Source organism: Calliopsis andreniformis, chromosome 6 (assembly GCF_051401765.1).
Source record: "Calliopsis andreniformis isolate RMS-2024a chromosome 6, iyCalAndr_principal, whole genome shotgun sequence".
NCBI lineage: Eukaryota > Metazoa > Arthropoda > Insecta > Hymenoptera > Andrenidae > Calliopsis > Calliopsis andreniformis.
In genome coordinates this window covers 18,894,704-18,913,120 of record NC_135067.1, presented here as the reverse complement: position 1 = coordinate 18,913,120, position 18,417 = coordinate 18,894,704, and the positions used below count along the sequence as shown (strand labels likewise).

At 41.3% G+C, this 18,417-nt stretch overlaps 1 protein-coding gene and 1 long non-coding RNA gene across 3 annotated transcripts; one reads left to right on the top strand and one right to left on the bottom strand.

The window, feature by feature from the left end:
- Positions 1 to 902: 902 nt before the first annotated feature.
- Crmp (Collapsin Response Mediator Protein) lies at positions 903 to 17,259 on the bottom strand. 2 transcript variants are annotated; one of them, XM_076381695.1, is made up of 10 exons: positions 17,020 to 17,259; positions 9,083 to 9,177; positions 7,667 to 7,979; positions 5,993 to 6,172; positions 5,416 to 5,529; positions 4,559 to 4,791; positions 1,929 to 2,265; positions 1,593 to 1,748; positions 1,232 to 1,505; positions 903 to 1,041 (listed from the first exon to the last, which is right to left on the bottom strand). In XM_076381695.1, the coding sequence occupies exons 1-10, from the start codon at positions 17,056 to 17,058 to the stop codon at positions 962 to 964; spliced, it is 1,821 nt and encodes a 606-aa protein (XP_076237810.1). In that variant the 5' UTR covers positions 17,059 to 17,259; the 3' UTR covers positions 903 to 961. The 2 variants fall into 2 exon arrangements, with proteins under 2 accessions (XP_076237810.1, XP_076237811.1); XM_076381696.1 differs by lacking the exon at positions 4,559 to 4,791 and adding an exon at positions 2,981 to 3,213.
- LOC143181290 (uncharacterized) lies at positions 17,128 to 17,784 on the top strand. The gene is made up of 2 exons (XR_013002261.1): positions 17,128 to 17,296; positions 17,422 to 17,784. It is a non-coding gene; the product is annotated as an uncharacterized LOC143181290 (long non-coding RNA).
- Positions 17,785 to 18,417: the final 633 nt, after the last annotated feature.

Here is an 18,417-nt window from a genome sequence, read left to right as displayed (position 1 = left end):
CCGGGCATGTAACCGTTCGCAACAGCATACATAAATCGACTGACGATATTAATGGTCGATGGACATTGATGTTACATAAATTATTACGTGATACAGAAACCCAAGTGATAACAATAATCGACTAACAATTGTTTAACGTACAACTTATGAATGTGTGACCTGAAAAGGTGTTTAACATCGCGAACACTCAGTGAAGTGATGTATACAGGTATGTGCAATAAATAACTTGCTTTTAAGCTTGACCTTGGAGTATTCTCGTTACATACTGAATCGATCCTCTTTTAGTAAATGTAAACACTCCAATGAAACTCTCTTAAAAAAAGAAATAAAAGTTCTACCTTGGTGACGTTCTAAAATGTATGTATACAACCATAAAACAACGTGCATCAATATCCTCTGAACTCCCATATGACTTGTCAACTTTCATATAATACAACAAAAAATATTGTACAAACAAAACGATTGCCAACGCACGGTACTGAAATATACCGTGACCGTCAAATAAACCTTTCCCCCAGTGTCTATTGCACGAATATCAACTTCCGTCGGGAACATGCGCGAACCTCGAGGAACGCATCAGCAGTCCAAGGTCAATGATTGAAGCACACGGGTACACAGAGCGGCAATGAAGCGATAATGAAGCGAGAGAAATGGAACGATGATACCACGAATATGAGAGAACGTACACACTACTGACCAGTGACTGTCGAATCCTCCTTTGATGGAACAGACCTTGATCGATGAAGGGGAACAGAATCAATTGATAACGAGTGAACTTAACTTAATGTTTGAGTAGCGAACCTGAAAGCGGATTGACGATTCTCACGTGGAAATGAAATGAAAATATGTGTATGCGAATGAAAGAGAGAAATGAGAAAGATGACGAGAAGGAGAAGAATCTCCTTTTTTCGTAACAAAATCCCGTGTACGCAAAGCGGACCTTGACTCTTTCTTTCATAAATTACCAGAAACCTCCCGCACTGCGACCACCAGGTGGATTGTTTACGCGGATGCATGCTCTTCTCGCTTCCTCGACGTCCTCTGTGAAAAAATATACAATATTAGTGCTACTGAGATAGAAAAAAATATGTCTAACTCTGAGTAATACCAGCAACACATACCACGCCGCTGACAAGAAGAGCTCTTGGACCAACAGATCTATATTACTCCTAGGACTCTTCTTGTCAACAGAGTATACTACCTATTCCATACAAAATATCTCTCTACTTACCGCTGATGGAGAAAGTAGAATCTTGCAAGTTTCTCTGACCCTCCATTCGAGGACCTTTCGAGGATGGCGTGACCACGGCCGAGTCGGGCAGAGTAGGCATACAATCTGGTACTATCTTCCTCGGTTTCGGCGACTCATAAGTGCCATTGGTCTGATGAGCTCTGCCTAAGGCTGCAGCAGCCGCTCTAGCCTCCTCTTTAGCCTTCGCGATGGCTGCGTCCTCCTCTGCATATCTCTTCGCCTCTGCTTCCGTTCGCGCCACACCGCGTGGTCTCTGAGCAAACAGTCGTTATTTGCAGAGATTCGTAGGCGTAATCGACTATTTGCTCTTGCACTTGCTAGTGTTTACTCAGGTACACACCTTTTCCCTGTCTTCGATCATGCTATAGACATATTCCGTGTTGTTGGGTGTCTCCACGAACTTTCCAAAGCCATGGACAGCCTTCAGCTCGCACTCGTCCACGCAGACACGGCCTCCTACTATCACGTACTCCGGTACTCCATGAACCTCCATACCCTGGAACAGATTAAGTCCTCGACTGCTCATTAATCACAATATTTTTCTTCGGGGCTGACGAGCGAAGGCGGTTTGATTGAATTTCCTGTTTGCGCTGCCCTGAGCTACGATCACGGAATTTTCTATTAATATCGATGGACAAAGAGTTTATTAGAGCTTAATACGCGGACCAGGGCTCACCTCGAAGATGTTGAAGTCAACGGCCTGGACGTGGGTCTGGGCGGAAATCGTACGCTTCCTGTTGGGGTCCCAGACGACTATATCGGCGTCTGAGCCGACTGCTATCACTCCCTTCCTCGGGTACAAGTTGAAGATCCTCGCAGCATTCGTGCTAGTCACGGCTACGAACCTCGAGGGCTCCATTATTCCAGCGTGGACACCTTTTTCCCAGACCACCGACATCCTGTCCTCAACGCCATTCACACCGTTGGGGATCTTCGTGAAGTCGTCTTTGCCTAATGCTTTCTGTTCCGCATTGAAGGTGCAGTTATCGCTGCCAGTGACCTGGAGGTCATCTCTAGCAAAATAAACCATCAAGTCAGCGATTTATAAACACATAGAGCTGAAGAAAAAAAGAATGATAAAAAATCAAAAGGTTACCTTGACATCAGATAAACTAAGGCAATTTTGATAGACTCTAAATTCTACTACTCGAGAATTTTAATAAAATCGTAAAATAAATGTGGACAGTCGAATGCTCACTGTTTGAGCAAGTTTCCCTCGGCCCGTTTAATTAAGTTAATCTGCCCAACGCGAGATAAAACGACTTCCCACGCTGTGTCTATTAAAATTACATTCAGCCAAGCTTACATCGTGCCAATTCGTTGTCGTAATTTATTACCATCGTTTGAATACCGCGTAGATATATTGCAATCGCATGTAAATTGTATCTTTGATCTATCAGTCGATCATTCTCCTAAACCGAGCTGTAAACGCGTTTCTTGTCGATCACTCGAGACAAATATAGGTACCCAAAGACACTCGACAGAGGATTAACTTCGGAAACGTTCGGGTAGGTCGCCTGTTCGCAAGCGTTTTGCCTCGCTAGTCGCCTCCGATTAGATGGTTGCTCAAGTAACACTTGGCACCTCGAGGATCAACGCGCGGGAGCAAATTCTAAGACAGTCTTTGGATAGGTCAAGACAACGTTGTTACGTAGTGGAGGATTAGACGAGTCTCCGACAATTTTTTCTGTTTAACTAGAATGAAGAATTTGTTCTTGGGCTACTTACTGAGCTAGATGTTCGATTAGGTAAGCAGGTGTGGTGGAATCGGGTCTCAGTGGCGGGCAAGTAATGTAACGCCTCGCTTTTTCGATATCTTTCCCGTATTGCTCGCTACCGTCGACACCCACGGTACTTGCGAGGGTCTCCCCGAACAGGACAACACCCTCGGCCCTTTTCGCCGACACTACGTCAGCGGCAGACTTGCTTGATAACGCCGTTACGTACAGCGGGCAATTCACCTAAACGCGATAGTTCAACCCTCTTCACTGGTCTGGTTTGTTACACTGAATTTCGACTGTGAGCACGACTGAAAAGATATCACTTCTCTTGCAAATTTGTTATATTCCTACCACAGAATAGTTTAAAACGAATGGATTTTGCTTATGTCACTACTCCCATCTCTGACGAGAAGAAGAGTTATGTACCAGTTGATCCTAGAAACGTGTCCCTCGCTATAAACGACTTAGTCGATGAATCATAAGCCTATAATATGGAATCACTGCTCTAAAATCTAGTGATCTATAATTTACACTCAGTTATATTGAGTTAATATTCTCAAACTTACTGGAGCTTTACGAGTTCTAAACTTGTCACTGAAGAGAACTTATCTAGCTTCCAACTACCTCTCATTAGCTATTCATCGCTTCAAATGATTTGTATATCATGAGTTCTGCTTCGCTGAACAATTTCGATGCAACTTTTCTAATTTGAATAATTGATCATAACTTTTCAGCCGTATTCACAGCGCGCTCAGCTACTCGTATACACAATTACACATTCAGCAACGTCTACATATCGATACAGAGAGAAACATGCCAGCTGTACAACAGCGATTTCCGGAACAGAAAAGAAATCAGGGCAAAGGAAATGTGGGATTAGCTGCAACTATGGCCAGCATACATGCACGAGAATTTCGACGAAACTTCTAAATATAATTTTCGTTCGCATGCAATATCGGGGAAGTTCGGTGCAGTTTGCGTGAGCACAGATAATCCGAATCCGCTGTTACACTTTACACGATGACCTATATCCTGCTGGTAGCTCAAGCCTGACGGATGGACTTCTTTGGATTGCCGCTTCGCTTGTACAATTTTTGATTGATAAGATACAGTTAACAAAGGCTGCGTTGAGTAAGAGACTACAATAAGAAAACGGTACCTCTGTACTCTCGCTAAATGGAAGCTTATCACTGAGTACTTCCGGAACAACTGTTCCTCTTCCATCGAGCGTAAAGTAGTTACTTTGTTCAGCGATAAAGTTAAACGATTCGAGTACGAAAACAATCAAAAATACTATCAAAGGAAGAAAGATCTGTCGCTCTTGAAATTGCAATAAAATCGCTTCCATTCTTTATATAAAATAATTTTGCTTTCCAGTTCATCCTCCCTCAACCAGAAGACCTTTTAATTTCGACAGCGACAGAACTTTCTTAGTTATCTATTATATCGTCCTCACCCTCGAAACTCTTGAGCAGTATCAGCTACGAGAACTTACGAATCATAAGAGCCTCATAGATCTTAAGATGCGTTATGCTCTGAATGTCAAAGTGACCCCTAAATGAAAAAGGTCGGTAGGTCGACTCACTTGGCGAGCATATTCAGGAGCACGTCAGGTGTGTCTGGATCTGGCCTGAGGGGTGGGCTCAAAATGTGCGCGGCGGCGTGCTTCCAGCATTTGTGAGTGTAGTTTGTACCATCTGTGCCAACTGCGGCCGCCAAGGTCTCGCCGAAGACGCAAATGCCACGCTTACGTGCGGCTACCACTGCCTCCCCGGCGCTACGACTCATCACATGCACTACATACAGTGGACAATTCACCTAAGCATGCAGAATCACGATTGGGTATAACTTAAATAATTTGTGCTTCGAATATCAAGCTCTTAATCTTTACAGATCACAGAAGCGCGTTAAAAACATGTGGCATGAGTCAGCTGATAGAGGACTTCACTGTCTTTTGTGAATAGAAGTTGGTGGTCTGAGATAAATAAGGCATAGTAGTGAATACATGGCGTGTGACCTTCTCAAGGTACACTGAAGATAAGGTCACCCTTCATGATCTAAAGGTCATTGATCAAATGTTTACGTTTCAATAACTTCTAAGGACTCCAATTACTCTTTCCCTACTCTCTTCAACAAAAGATAGAGTTGTTCTTCGTACATCTAGATGACTCACGTTGCACAAAAATAAACAAACTAAACGATACAAAAACAATATGTGTAAAGCATTTACACTTAATAATAAACTGAATAGAGTAACAAAAAGTATGACTGTATTCGTTCATCGACATTTGCTTCGGCACAGGGCTACGACAGATCTATTTTTCTTTAAACTAGCGTGCCAGAAATAGTAGACAAGCACAATAGATAAATATAAAGCCGGGTTCTAAAAATGGCACGCTCCGTTCCGTCATGGTGTTGAATAATTTCGCGCGTCTGACTTACCTGGCTGGCTATAACACACGCTCTATTCACAGCCTCCGCTTCCACTTCCTCGGGACGCGACATTTCGTGACCTTCCGGCCCCGTCACTCCGGCCTCGAGCAGTCGTTTCGTGTTCTGAAACAATTACACCCGATCTGGCCTTTATCTTCCGAAAATTTCGTCAGAAAACTAAATCTACTTTCGCCTGGCTATTATCCTAAATGAGTTTAGAAATTTATACTCCATTACTCGAACAAAGATAAGGGCAATAAAAGCGAGCAATAGATAACACATTCTTTAACCCACAGCTGGTATGGCGAGGGCTTTCTGACCCACCTGCTTTACTGCCGAATTTATTATTCAGACTCTACACAGCTGTTGTACTTAAGTAGTTAAACTAACAATATAGAAGTTCAACTAACATGTATTGTGTGTATTTAAGTCGTAATAACGTTGATACCATACCAGTTGAGAGTTAAATAGCATTAAAGAATTCTTAGGACTATAGAAAACAGCTAAAAAATTGGGATGTGAAAATCGTAGACCGTCCAATCCTTTAACTTCTTTCACCAAGGATTCCATAGGTCATAGATCTTACCCATGCAATTATATCTCCATTTTCCGCGTGAACCATAGCAATGGCACCAAGCTCCTTACACGCTTTGAATGACTCGATTAATTCTGGGTCCCTTAGCATATACGTGTCTCGATAGGCCATGAACATCTTGAAGCTGTTGATCCCGAGCGTCTTCACCAGCGTCTCCATCTCCTCTTTGACCTATGGAACAAGTAGCCATGAGCATATCGAACAGGAGAATCGTCCCGTAGCGGACACAGCGCCTGACAAGTAGCAGCAAATAAGGAACAACGATTTACATGCATCCGTATGCGGCAACAACGATTTCCTCACAGCAACCGTTCGATATTCCATTCACGAGCACAAATACAGTTACAGACCGGTGACACGGGCGCAACTTGCTACTAGATCCGCACGATTTGCTAATTTACCCCCGGGGAGGTCTATCTCTTTTCCCATATTTAGAGGCACTCGACGAGCCATGGCTAGATCGACATCTAGGCCAGAGGTTCGACGATCGTTTCAAGTACAACCGATTCATTCCATTATTCTAGTCTAATCCATCAATGCACGAGTCTCTTTTCACTTTTCTGGGAAGGGATGTTCAACTTTCTTTTTCCGTGAAATTCATCCCTGGGAATTATAGGCGTACCGTGAACCAAGGTGTGAGAATGGTTTTCTATCAACTACAAGCTTTCGTAATCCTAAATGATTGTCTTATAGCCCAGAAATGGAGACTTCTTTTATCGTTTTTATATAACTAGGTCTATCTTGTTTCTCATTGCTTTCACAATCACCTATCTGTTATAAGTGTATATGTTAAGGATTTCAATTTTCCTCCATTAGGTGCGATTATAAGAGACACCTGTAATGAATCTACAGCGCGATTTTCCTGTTAATTTATTCGCGGATGTCAGTCACCTGAATGGACATGGATGTTCCACAAAACGGAGTGATTGGAGCAGCATTAAGTACGCTGCATCCTCCTAGCAATTTCCGACAAGTAGTGACTAATTACGTAAAACCCATTTAGAACCTGACGTAACTGCGTTCGGTATTAGTCTTGTTCAAGGTTGATAGACACTTGAAATATGAGACTTGTTCGACTTTACAAAACAATGTTGTTGAACCCAGTTTCCGCCAGAAAGGGGTCACGTGCCTAGCCACGCTTTCTTTCCTAGGAAGGACTCGTGTTACGGTAATTATCTCATTCTGGGTGACTAAATGGAGTAGAGAGCGCGTGTGAACCACGCAATGCGAAGCTCGATGACCCCGCGCAACGCAGGCATTGCGACAGTATCATAGATCTTGTTAAAACATGTGTTAAAAGGGGAATAACCCTAGGCTTCACCCTTTAAGGGACCTCATTTTTTCATATGCTTACTAAAAGAAATTTCTGCAAATACTTAAGGAAAAAAAATGATTTCTGGTTCATCGAAAGTCTTCTTAAAAAATTTCATCTACTGTGGAGCTTTCGAGTTTACTTTAGCCTGAAGCTTAAAAATAACTATCCTTTACAAATTCTTCTCAAAAAGTAAGGAATATTTTAGTACAGTATCAAACATCTTTCCCCTTTTTATCCAGCCTTAGGCTTTATAAAACCTTAATTCGACCCTGATTATAGCGATCGTTTCAGAGTTTACGATCTCGTGAATAATGTTTCATGCAACGATTATTGACGTATTCAGGGCTCACTTTTGGGTTCCAGGATGTAACAGCGATATGCAGCGCATAATCGCAGCAGACTTTTTGGTCGGCGGTCTCCCGATACCTATCGTAGGCCTCCAGAAGGGACTCGTCTTTTCTAGGGATGACGAAATCGATGATCATGGTCGTGCCACCGGCGACTGCAGCCTTGGTGCCCTGGTAGAAATCGTCGACCGACTTGCCTCCCATGAACTCCAATTCGAAATGGGTGTGCGGATCTATGCCACCAGGCATCACGTATTTTCCACGAGCATCGATGATTCTTGTGCCACCTGGTATGATCAGGTTGCGTCCCATTTGCCTATGAATAGAACATTACCGCCACTGTTAAACGTCTTCATTATTATGGAACAGGTAGCAGAGTGAGCAAACAGAATTACGTGTTTCTGAGTATGAAGGAACGATTTGCCTTTAGCCGTGTTTCCATATATAGAATATCCAACTCATGTCAACAACAAGAAGAAATGAAATAGTATTGCGATGCATAGTTAATTAAGTGTGGATCCGAGTTGGAGTTTCAGAAATGGAAACACGGTTCAACTCAGAGGATAACTAAGGAAGTACCTTGAACTTACAACTCGAAATATGTTAAACTTGAGCTATTTGCTAATCCTTTCAATCTTCGATAAAACAACTCGTGTTTAAGCAAACCATAGCTATCAAGAAACTGTCCAAGAATAAAAAGTGTGTCAATAACATAGACATTCCAAGTGTTACGGTAGAAAGCCAGCAAACAAAAGATTGAGATTCGAATTCCAATCTAACAATCCAGTCGACCTTTTTCCCTCCACAAAAGAACCGAAAAGACAAGCAGTTTGATCTGCTTGGTTAGGCTCAGCTCCCAGAGAGCTGGAAATAAAAAAGCTCTAAATCATTGATAAGGGCAATCTGGTTACCTGTCCTCTATACTATACAGGCCGATAATCACGTGACTCAAACGGACGCCCAATATTACCGCCTTTCAACTGTCTATTAACTAGCGCACGTCATGCTTGTTTGACGTATTACACCTAACCATCGACGCGTTATCTCAGCGACCATACACTCGCTATTCATTGATAAAACGACCAGCGTGTATCACGTTTCGCTTGCGTAAAGTAGTCAGCAAACACGCGACTAGAATGCTCAATGGAGAATGTTAATCGTTCGGAAACGTAAATCCGAAAGTTTGTTTGCTTACAGCGACGTGTTAATTTGCCCCCGCGATCATTGAGAATTATTATGCAATTTTATTGATAGTAGATGGTAAAAGCGTCGGCGTTCAATGAAAGGACTCGCGATTTGAGACGCGTACGTATGGAGAATACAGGGGAGTGAGTCCTGTTTTACACAGACACGATTTGCATTTGTTTCGATTGTGTAACAAGAGTTTGGAACTAATGTCCCATGCTTGGCGACTCTTACTTGATGATGCCGTCTTCAATGTAGACGTCGTTGTCCGTGATGCCATCATCGTTAACAACTTTTCCATTCTTGATCAGCAGCCTGTTTTGCGCGCTCTGGAAACGAAATCAATGGTCATTATTGAGTCATAAGCGAGGGTGAAATTAGTTTAAGAACTTAAAATAAAATAAACGCTGATTAACTTGTTCACTAAGGCGTTCTTCATCTACGAACGTCATATCATTTGAAATTTAAAATTACACTATTTTCATTTTTGCATTCCTAATTGTATAACTTAGTCAGACTTTCGCTCATGATTTTAAGATATGTATTTTACTACTGCTAGAAACTCTGTACCGTCTTGGCTTTTTGAACACGAATTGCGTGGTAAAGTACCATCCTCCGCCCTCTCATCACTCTTACCGCGACCCTAAAACGCCTAAAAAGCTGAAGAGCACTTCTATACGGAGCACTCAGGTCTCAATTCACAAGACAGTACGTTCACTTTCTAAAAGTTTGCTGATGCTCAGTTTTCGTGAGAAGATTGCAAATGAATTTACGCTGTGTATACTTAAATAGACTATTCTATAACATTACTTCATCATTCCCAGATATTCAATTCTGATCCGAATACTTAGAAACATTTATTAAGTAATATACCTGCAATAATTAAAAAATCTCTGTGAAAATTGCGGAATTCATGTCAGAAGAAATCCTTCCAATTTTTGCCATTTTTTAGGAGAACAAAAAGTACTCTAGTACCTTCAATTCTTATAGATTAACTTAAAAAAAAATTGATAAGGTTCTTTATTATGAGCCCCTCAATTATCTCTCACTGACAATGTCCAAATCTTTCCCTCCAGAGCACCGTTCTCGATATTCGTTTGCAACATGCGTCGGATCCGACATCCGGCGCAGACGATTAACGTGCGTATATTGCTCTCCGCGCTATGGTATACCAATCAGTATATAATAGAAGCTACGCTTCACGCACTTCCGCCAATGCTGGATTTAGAGCAGTACGCGATGTGCTCCGACTGATAAGCGCACAACCACGGTGGTATTACCGCGATGCATCTTTCCATTCGAAAGAATGGAGAAATAGAGAGAGGGATTTCTTCCTTAACGGACACTCTTTACACGGAAAAAGCCAAGTTTTTCATTAACCCGGAAAATTATCATACAATGACCCTTGAAAATCGTGCTCGCCATATGCGTGCCTTGTCGAACAACAAAGTATACTTTTTTGGTTAACATTGTAATTCCTAAAGCAAGTGGATCAGCGATGTCTTTGTTCTTCAGGCTTTTCATTCTTTTCATACTTTCATCGTACAGATGTTAATTTTTCTTGAACGCCGCCAGGGGTAATTGAAGACTTAGTTACCCAGGCGTTTGATGTAAATGAGCAGGCAGTTCTGGTCTACTTTCAAAACATACAAATCATCGAGGGATTCCACTATTCCAAAGCTGTTCTGCCGCGAAAGCGTCGGAGTGCGCACAAAGTGTAGAATCCCCGAAGTGGTCCGCGAGAGCGGTTTCACAAAAATCACAGCGGCGTACGGGCACCATATATTTTAAGCCTGTCCGCTGAAAATACCCATCCAGACGCCCCTCGGACATATGAAACGCACATGTCCGCTACGCTCGTGCCTAATAACTGTACCGCGGGGGTGACAAGGTCTCTGCCCACGTGAATCTCGCGACGACCTCTCGATACTCCGCTCAGCATCGTTGGATCGAAGGTCGACAGAGATGTTCTGACATCTATGGCTGGGGACAGATGACTTTGGGACACTGAGGATAAAAAGGGATTTTTTATTTTTACTGCAGAGTGGTTTTTATGAGGTAAAGTAGAACCTCAATTATTCGATTTAGAGGTTCTATTCTAAACTGTTAAAATGAAATAACATTGAAACAACCTTTTGACAAAACCACGTGCCACGTTTTACCTCAATGGAATCCTATACTTAAACTGTCTTTGGAACGGGACAAAACCCACAGCCTAAAGCCCTCACATCAGATTTGTCGATGCGAGGAATAACATAATTGACTCGAAACAAAGCTCAAGCACTTCCAAGTGTGACATGAAAAGAATCCCTTAATTGAACGATCGTCACTCATTTAGACCACAACCGCAAACCCTTCCCTCGACGCGCTGGAAATCCGATTTAACCAACTACACGTTGCAACACTAAAAGGGTGCCGTAGATTGGGGGGATCGATTTCACGAAAGCCTCGGAAGCTGACGACGGTTTGGAAGAGCGCGCTGGGGTCGAAACGATTTCAAGTAGGGCGGGACCCGAAGGGTTTGTTGCACCAGGCGGTTGCAAAGGGCGCGGACCCTGCGTCGGTTATGAAACGTGGGTGGCGACGCTGGCAGATTGTCCTTTTCTCCCCCATCGTCGTTCTCCCCTGCACGCTTTCATCCTCGTGGACGGGGTGGGAACGCCTAGGGGTGGTTTGTCGAAAGTCCTTTAGTCGTCCGTGGTCTACACTTCTTTCTGTCGACTCTTTTCAGGTTGATTCACGCGGAGATGGTATTTACCCTGTCTGTGTCCCATGATGACTGAGACAAGGTGTTTCATTGTATGCGGTTTTGTGTATCCTCTGTCGTTATTCTGTGCTTCTTGTTTGTTCGGTAAGCTGATAATTTGTTGATATTATTGGGAAGTGAATCCTTCTTTGGGGGAAAATTGTTGGGTAATCGAGGTTTAGGATGTCTACGGATAGTGTAGGTAGAATTTGATTGAAGTTTGTCAAGCTATTGATCTTGTCTGTCCTTTCGTAGAACTGATAGACATGTTCTATACCTCCAATTTAATAAAATAATGAAGTACATATGTATAGTTCGTATTTATTTGTCAGGTATAAGTGTTTTAGAAGGAAATAGAATCCACCATGTAAACCGATATTCCAACTTATATCTGAGTACAATTATAATATATTTACTATTGTCATGAAGATCTTCCACATTCATCAAAAATACATGCCTATCAAATATCAAATAGAGACTAAGCAGAACTCTAATAATACTCTAATAGTATAGTAACACAATCCAAGTGCAGTTAAAGTGCAATCTAGGTACATCCATCCTATAATTTTAATAACAATTGCCATACAATTGTTTTTAAGTTCTAGTAGAGTTCTAATAAAGTCCTAATAGAGTCATAGAACTGAAATACGTTCCAAGTGAATTCCATCCCCTAAAACACAGTAAGGGAAGAACAGAAGGCTAGGAGATCTTCCACCACCATTGAAAATACGTTCCTGGGAAAATCGATATTCTCCACATTTCCCGGGTGCACGCCTCGAATCCTTCCGCGCGAGAGCGTATATCAGCCAAACAGAAGATGCTATCGTGCAACCAACTGTATACAGATTGATCGAATCAGGAATTCTATTCTTCTTATCGCGTGAATTCAGTCCACTATAGAATCGCTTCCATCGTCTAGCGGCTCTATTTAGACCGATTCCAGGGGAAATTGTTCTTGTTGAACATGGTCGCGTGCGCCATCGAAACATCGTCGTTCCACCTTGCACGCAGTTTAATTAATACTAGATTTCTTCTTCAGTTACGGTGTAGCTGTGCGGTCGACACATAAATGACGATAATTAACGACCACTTTCACGCGAAAGAAAAAGGATTTTCCTGAGCTTGCTTTTAAGGAGCGAAACTCGAGTTTCTATCTAGTTGACCATCTGACCATTTAATCGGTAGGTATTTAACCCGAGAAAATTATCACTTTCTTGTTTCAATAATTCTAAAGATATTCCTAAACTAAAATTGTTTCGATAATTCTTTAGTAGCGCTTTCAGTTATTTGTAGAAATCATTTCTTTTTAGGTGCACAGTAATGAGATTCAATTCGATACACGTCATACTGAAGACGCTAAGCACTGCCATCATTAAGAAGTAATTTTTTATGGAAGATACCACGAGACAAATAAGTAGGCTCCTGCAGCGCATAACATTTGGCTATTTAATACGTTGATGCAACTTAAGAGCCTAAGAATTGCATAACATTACATAACTACGCATTTTATTTAATGCTTTCTTAAAGCGACAGTTTTCGAGTCTGAGGAGTAGAGTCAGTGATGAATAGGAATACTTAAGATGAATGTATATGATTTCCGGTAGACTGAGATTGTGTCCTGATAAGATACAGTTTGAGAAAGTAATCTGCAGAACAATGAGGGGAAAAATGTTATGCAAATAGATATCATTAAAGCTTTACTTTTGATGCTACAATGAATCAGAGAAAGTGAATATAAAGATAGACAACTGCTCGTTGTTTTAGAACATGTACATCACTTCAATAATTTTTTACTCGAAACGGGATTAGTAGATGAAGATCAGTTGTAGAGTGCTCCTAACACTTTGTTTCATTGACAACAGCAGAGAATTTCTAATACTGGAAAACAGATTAGATAAAATTGTACACACTGACTTTTCTTCGGTTAGTCTTTCAGAAGCTTCTAATCTAGATTTATTTCTTCAGATATTGATATGGAATAAGCAATCGTTCGATAATTCCAAGTTCGCCTACAGTGATAACCGATAGATTAATAATCGATATCGATGCTGATTGTGCAAGTGTACCTAACAGTGAAAAGATCTGGTCAGGTGTAATTCACTGACAGATAGTACAGGTGTATGACCAAATATAAAAAGATCGATCGAAAGGGGTTAACGCCGAACTGGCTACGTGTTCTAATTTCCATTTGTATATGAACTGCCACGGAAACGGGCAGCAGCAGGTCGCACCTGGCTTCACCCGTCACATCTATTTATGCCTCAAGAATAATGCCAGTAATCCACATTTCGGTTGACCGACTTTCATCCGACTAAATTTGCCGTCAAGTTCTCGGTGAGACAAAGAAACAACACTAAATTGGTGCGCTTCTTGGAGCCACTTGCTGCATGCGCAGGCTTTGGTCCCGTTTTTGTACAAATGCACTTATAGATGAATCGAGGTAAAATTGGTATCTCAGATGAGACTCAACTGGACCTGAAACTGGATCAAAGTTAAACTCCCAGTTGAACCCAAGTTGTACTCGAATGGATTTGAATCCAAGTTAAACTCCAAATGGGTCCCAAGTCGCGCCCAAGTTGCACCCAGTTTGAGCTCAAGTAGATTCCACTCAAAACTTCCACGAAATAATGAATCTCAAACGCTACAAATCCCATCTGAATCAAGCCTCGGCAAGTCTAAGCAAATCGAATATGCAGACCAATTCCAGCAAATTCCACAAACCTATTACTTAACGTCACCCAACACCCACATGTGATCTGAATCCTTTCAACATCCATACGCGAGAGCTCGTCCGTTTCTCCTTTAAATGAAGCTTCTTCTAATCGAGGTAAAAGCCAGCGGCAAAAATGTCAGTCAACATCCACAGTTTATTTTTACTTGCGGAAAGCGTCTGTGCTCCCGCGAGCCAGCCCGCAGAGACATTCAATGCGAAACGGAGAAGAGATCGGTGTTTCTGCTCGACTGGCCTCGTCTGGCAACTAATGACGAGCTTGGTGCTCGTAAAATCGAGCCCGTGTGGTTTTTCCGACTTCAGGCCGACGTCGTGTCGACGAACTATTGATTCGTCTGCGTTGCCCGCCTACCCGCACCACTTCCCACTACCGTACGATTTTCTCACAGAGGATTATAGTTGCAAACTGCCCTGTTACAAGACTAATATCGGCAAAAACATCCTCGTTATTGAGTATTTGTAAACTCCTGATCGACAGAGTACACGCTGCTCGAAGCAATTAGAGAATGGCTGCTCGAATGACACATTTACACTTCCAGTCACGCTTCGTGTAGATAGAGCACAGTGATCGAGGTAATTAAAAGGTTGTTTAATTGAACGATGAATCTATCTCGGTAACCTTGAGATGAGTTGCAAGTGAGGTATCAAGTTTACGATTGAATGTAATTTGAAGATGATTTATTCCAATGACTTCATGATTCATTAAAGTATTTTACGTTTCAAAATTTCGTATATTATGATGCAAATTGGGAGCCAGCTCCTGGGAAACTGATTGTAAAGAGAGGGGATCGAAGAAATGGAAAAGCTACCACCCAAGTTAATAGAGTAATGCAATACACTAATGAAGTGAAATTGAGTAATACGTTCCCTGAATTTTACCATTGAGGCTTGTAACTTGTAATGAATGATAGAATCATTTATGTAGTGTAGGCGACCCTGCTATTATTCTGGGGGGTGTACACGAGGAAGACTCAAATCTGGGTTGGGCCTAAATCACTAAATTGCTATTCCACGCTACTGGCTTCTAAAGGTACTAACATTAACTCGGTAATGTTAATGTTTACCGAATAGAGGTCTCTGATCACTCTAACTAAACAGTGAAACGAAAAATTCTATTATTCGCTAAAGACAATTTTAAGTCTGCAATCTACAATCGTTCTTAATATGATCCAATACTTCTCCAAGCAGAGTTAAACTTTCATACAGCTACGGCCAACCATAAATTCGTCTAAAATAAAGTCTACATCATGGCCGAGGGAAATAAACCTCACGTAACGATCCAATTCCGTCCCAGCGATATTTGTGATTCCCCAAAGGAGTCCCCACAAAAAACGAACATGGTCACTGTTTCGCGATAGACCATATCGAAATATTGACGACGCATTGTGTACAAATGTCTTGTATATATACAGCTATATTTTGACACGGGCATGCACTTTAGCTCCTTTTACGAGATACGTAGACCAGGTGCCGGGCGGCAGACTTTGGATCAATAAGGCAGCAACCTTGCGATTGCTGCCGATGGTGCGGCCAAACTTTCGGTTTTAATAGTGACACACAAAAACGAACGCCTGTATTTACTTTCGACTACTTTTGACTTTTTCTATATATCCTCGCGTTTCAAAATAGCTCTCAACTTATTCGCGATAATAACATGTCCGAAAAGAGATAAAGTATTTACTTCTATCAAGGTCTTAGTATAAATCAGAAAACTAAATTATCCCCACCATTCCACTTTCAAATTCACTGCCTTTTTAAATCACGAGAATCCCCTCCAAAGCTTTCTTTATCGATCGCTCGAAGTTCAGCGACTCTACGCATTTATATGTATACCTAATTCGAGGCTATCAATGGCGCGTTTCAGTTATTTAAACTATGAAATATTGTTCGAAACGGAAAATTAATATAATTTTTAATAGATTATTAAATACAACATTGACGAAATCGGTACAAGGACTGGCGAACTCTTCCTAAACGGTACATTGGGACGCTACCGGATGTACAGGAGACGTGCTAATCATTTTATTGCAATAATCACGCTTTATAGATATTCACATCGATACCGGCTTGCACACGGTTCACAGACGATTACTGGCGCCCGATTTATTTTACAACTAGATGGAATGCTATTTACTCTTCGGCGATATTATTTATCGAGCGATTACTTGCCAGTCCCACTTTCAGTATCTGCAGTCGCTGATACTTCTCGTAATACGGATAACATGTTTTACGTAAACCGGATAAATTTTTATGTAACAGTTTGCCCTAATAGTGATCAGCGGCAGATGTGACGCTTTCATTATATAAATACATATATTTCCACGCGAAAAAGAATTAGAGGTAGCTTCATTGTTACTCATAAGGGTACCAAAATCAGAAGCAGCATGGGTATTAGGTAGATCAAAGTCACTGGTCCATCAAGATCGTACATTTCGAAAAATCTTACAGAAGAGCAGTTCGAGATATCGAATATCAAGCACGACCATGAGAACATAATTTATTCCCTCGATTGATGCTGCGTGTAATACTAGATACGCCGGTCGTCTCAAATTCGCTTCATCTACATCTACATCTAAACTGCGTATTTACGCAATTTATTTACCATGCGGCTGCACGATCGGTAACGCGTGATCTCTTGACAAATTGCGCGAAATAATAAGTGAGAAAGGATAAATAAAGCCGACAAAGACACACCTGCAGATGAATGGGCACCTTCTTCACCGGCGTGCTCATCTTCGATCGAACTGGGGAAATTACGTTGTCCGAGAGGAAAACAGAAGCGAATCACACAAGATTATTTCTTGCAACGTGCACCTTGCACAGGGGTTACCGCGACCACTGTTTCTGCTAAAAAAAACGATTCACTCTCACCGAACGTCTCTCCTGGCAAAAGTGAAAAAAAGGCCAGAGACCGAATGGAATCGAACGATCGACTGCAACTGACGCTATGTGTGCGCGTCGCACGATGGTGGTAAATTTTCGTCCCTACTCCCCCTTTAATGACGAGGGTGGGGATCACGAGATCATCCCCACTGAGAAAGGTTCGTCCATTGATCACTATATTCTAGATACGGTATAGTTGTTAAATTGTTGTAGGCGTTCCAGCTGCGCCATCTTTAACCTGTTGTCGGCAATACATGTGAGTGGAAACCCTAGTACCAGTGACTCCGCTCAGGTGGCGACTATAGGTATTTTGAAAAATGGCGCGATTCAAAGAGTCACAGATTTCTTCTGAGATCAGTGATAGCTTCACTCTTCATACCAGTAGACTTATGCTCTGTTTCTAATATTTCTAGGTTTATGATATGACGCATATGTTTTTTAAATAGAAATGTAAAGCATAGGCACCATAAGGATTATTTCTGATATTCTTCATGAGTTTAGACGCTAAGTTAATTAGTTATTTGGTTACTTAGTTTGAGTTGCTGAATACCCATGTTCTGCGATTTCAGTTTTCTATTTTTGTATTCCTCGTGTCTAAATTTAGCTTATTCATCTTAGAAATTAAATACGTTGTGTATCTTTATTTTTACAAGACTAGATATTTATAGCTTCTAAATGGTTGAAAATTCTATGCAAAAAATTCTTTAAGATTAGCATAAAATTGTTTATAATAAAATAAACGACTAAACGCTTCTGTTCTGCATAATGTAATGCGTAAATTATTACTCAAATAAAATATTTTTGTTCAAATAACTATAAAGTTGTAATTCCACATGTGTGTACAATTTAAATATCACACATCTTGTTTAACAAAGCAAAAAATAACCCATAAAGCATTTAAAAAATGGTCGTAATCGCAAACTAAGAAAGAATGATACTTCAAAGGTATAGAATCTGCCGTCCATTTCCATTGTTCCGTCTATCAGTAAAGACACACTAGTTGCTATGGCCCCCCACCCCATTTGTAAAGTTTTCTCTCTGACTGTGCTTTATTTTTGTCTGGGAGTACTGCGAATCTGAGACATCACAGTAATTCGCCAATAGCGTTTCGTTGAAATGGGATGCTATTGGCAAGTAGAAATGACGTCATGTTTACAGTACACGCAGTGAAAATGGAACACAGCCTCTACGTTGTGACGTTTGGACAGA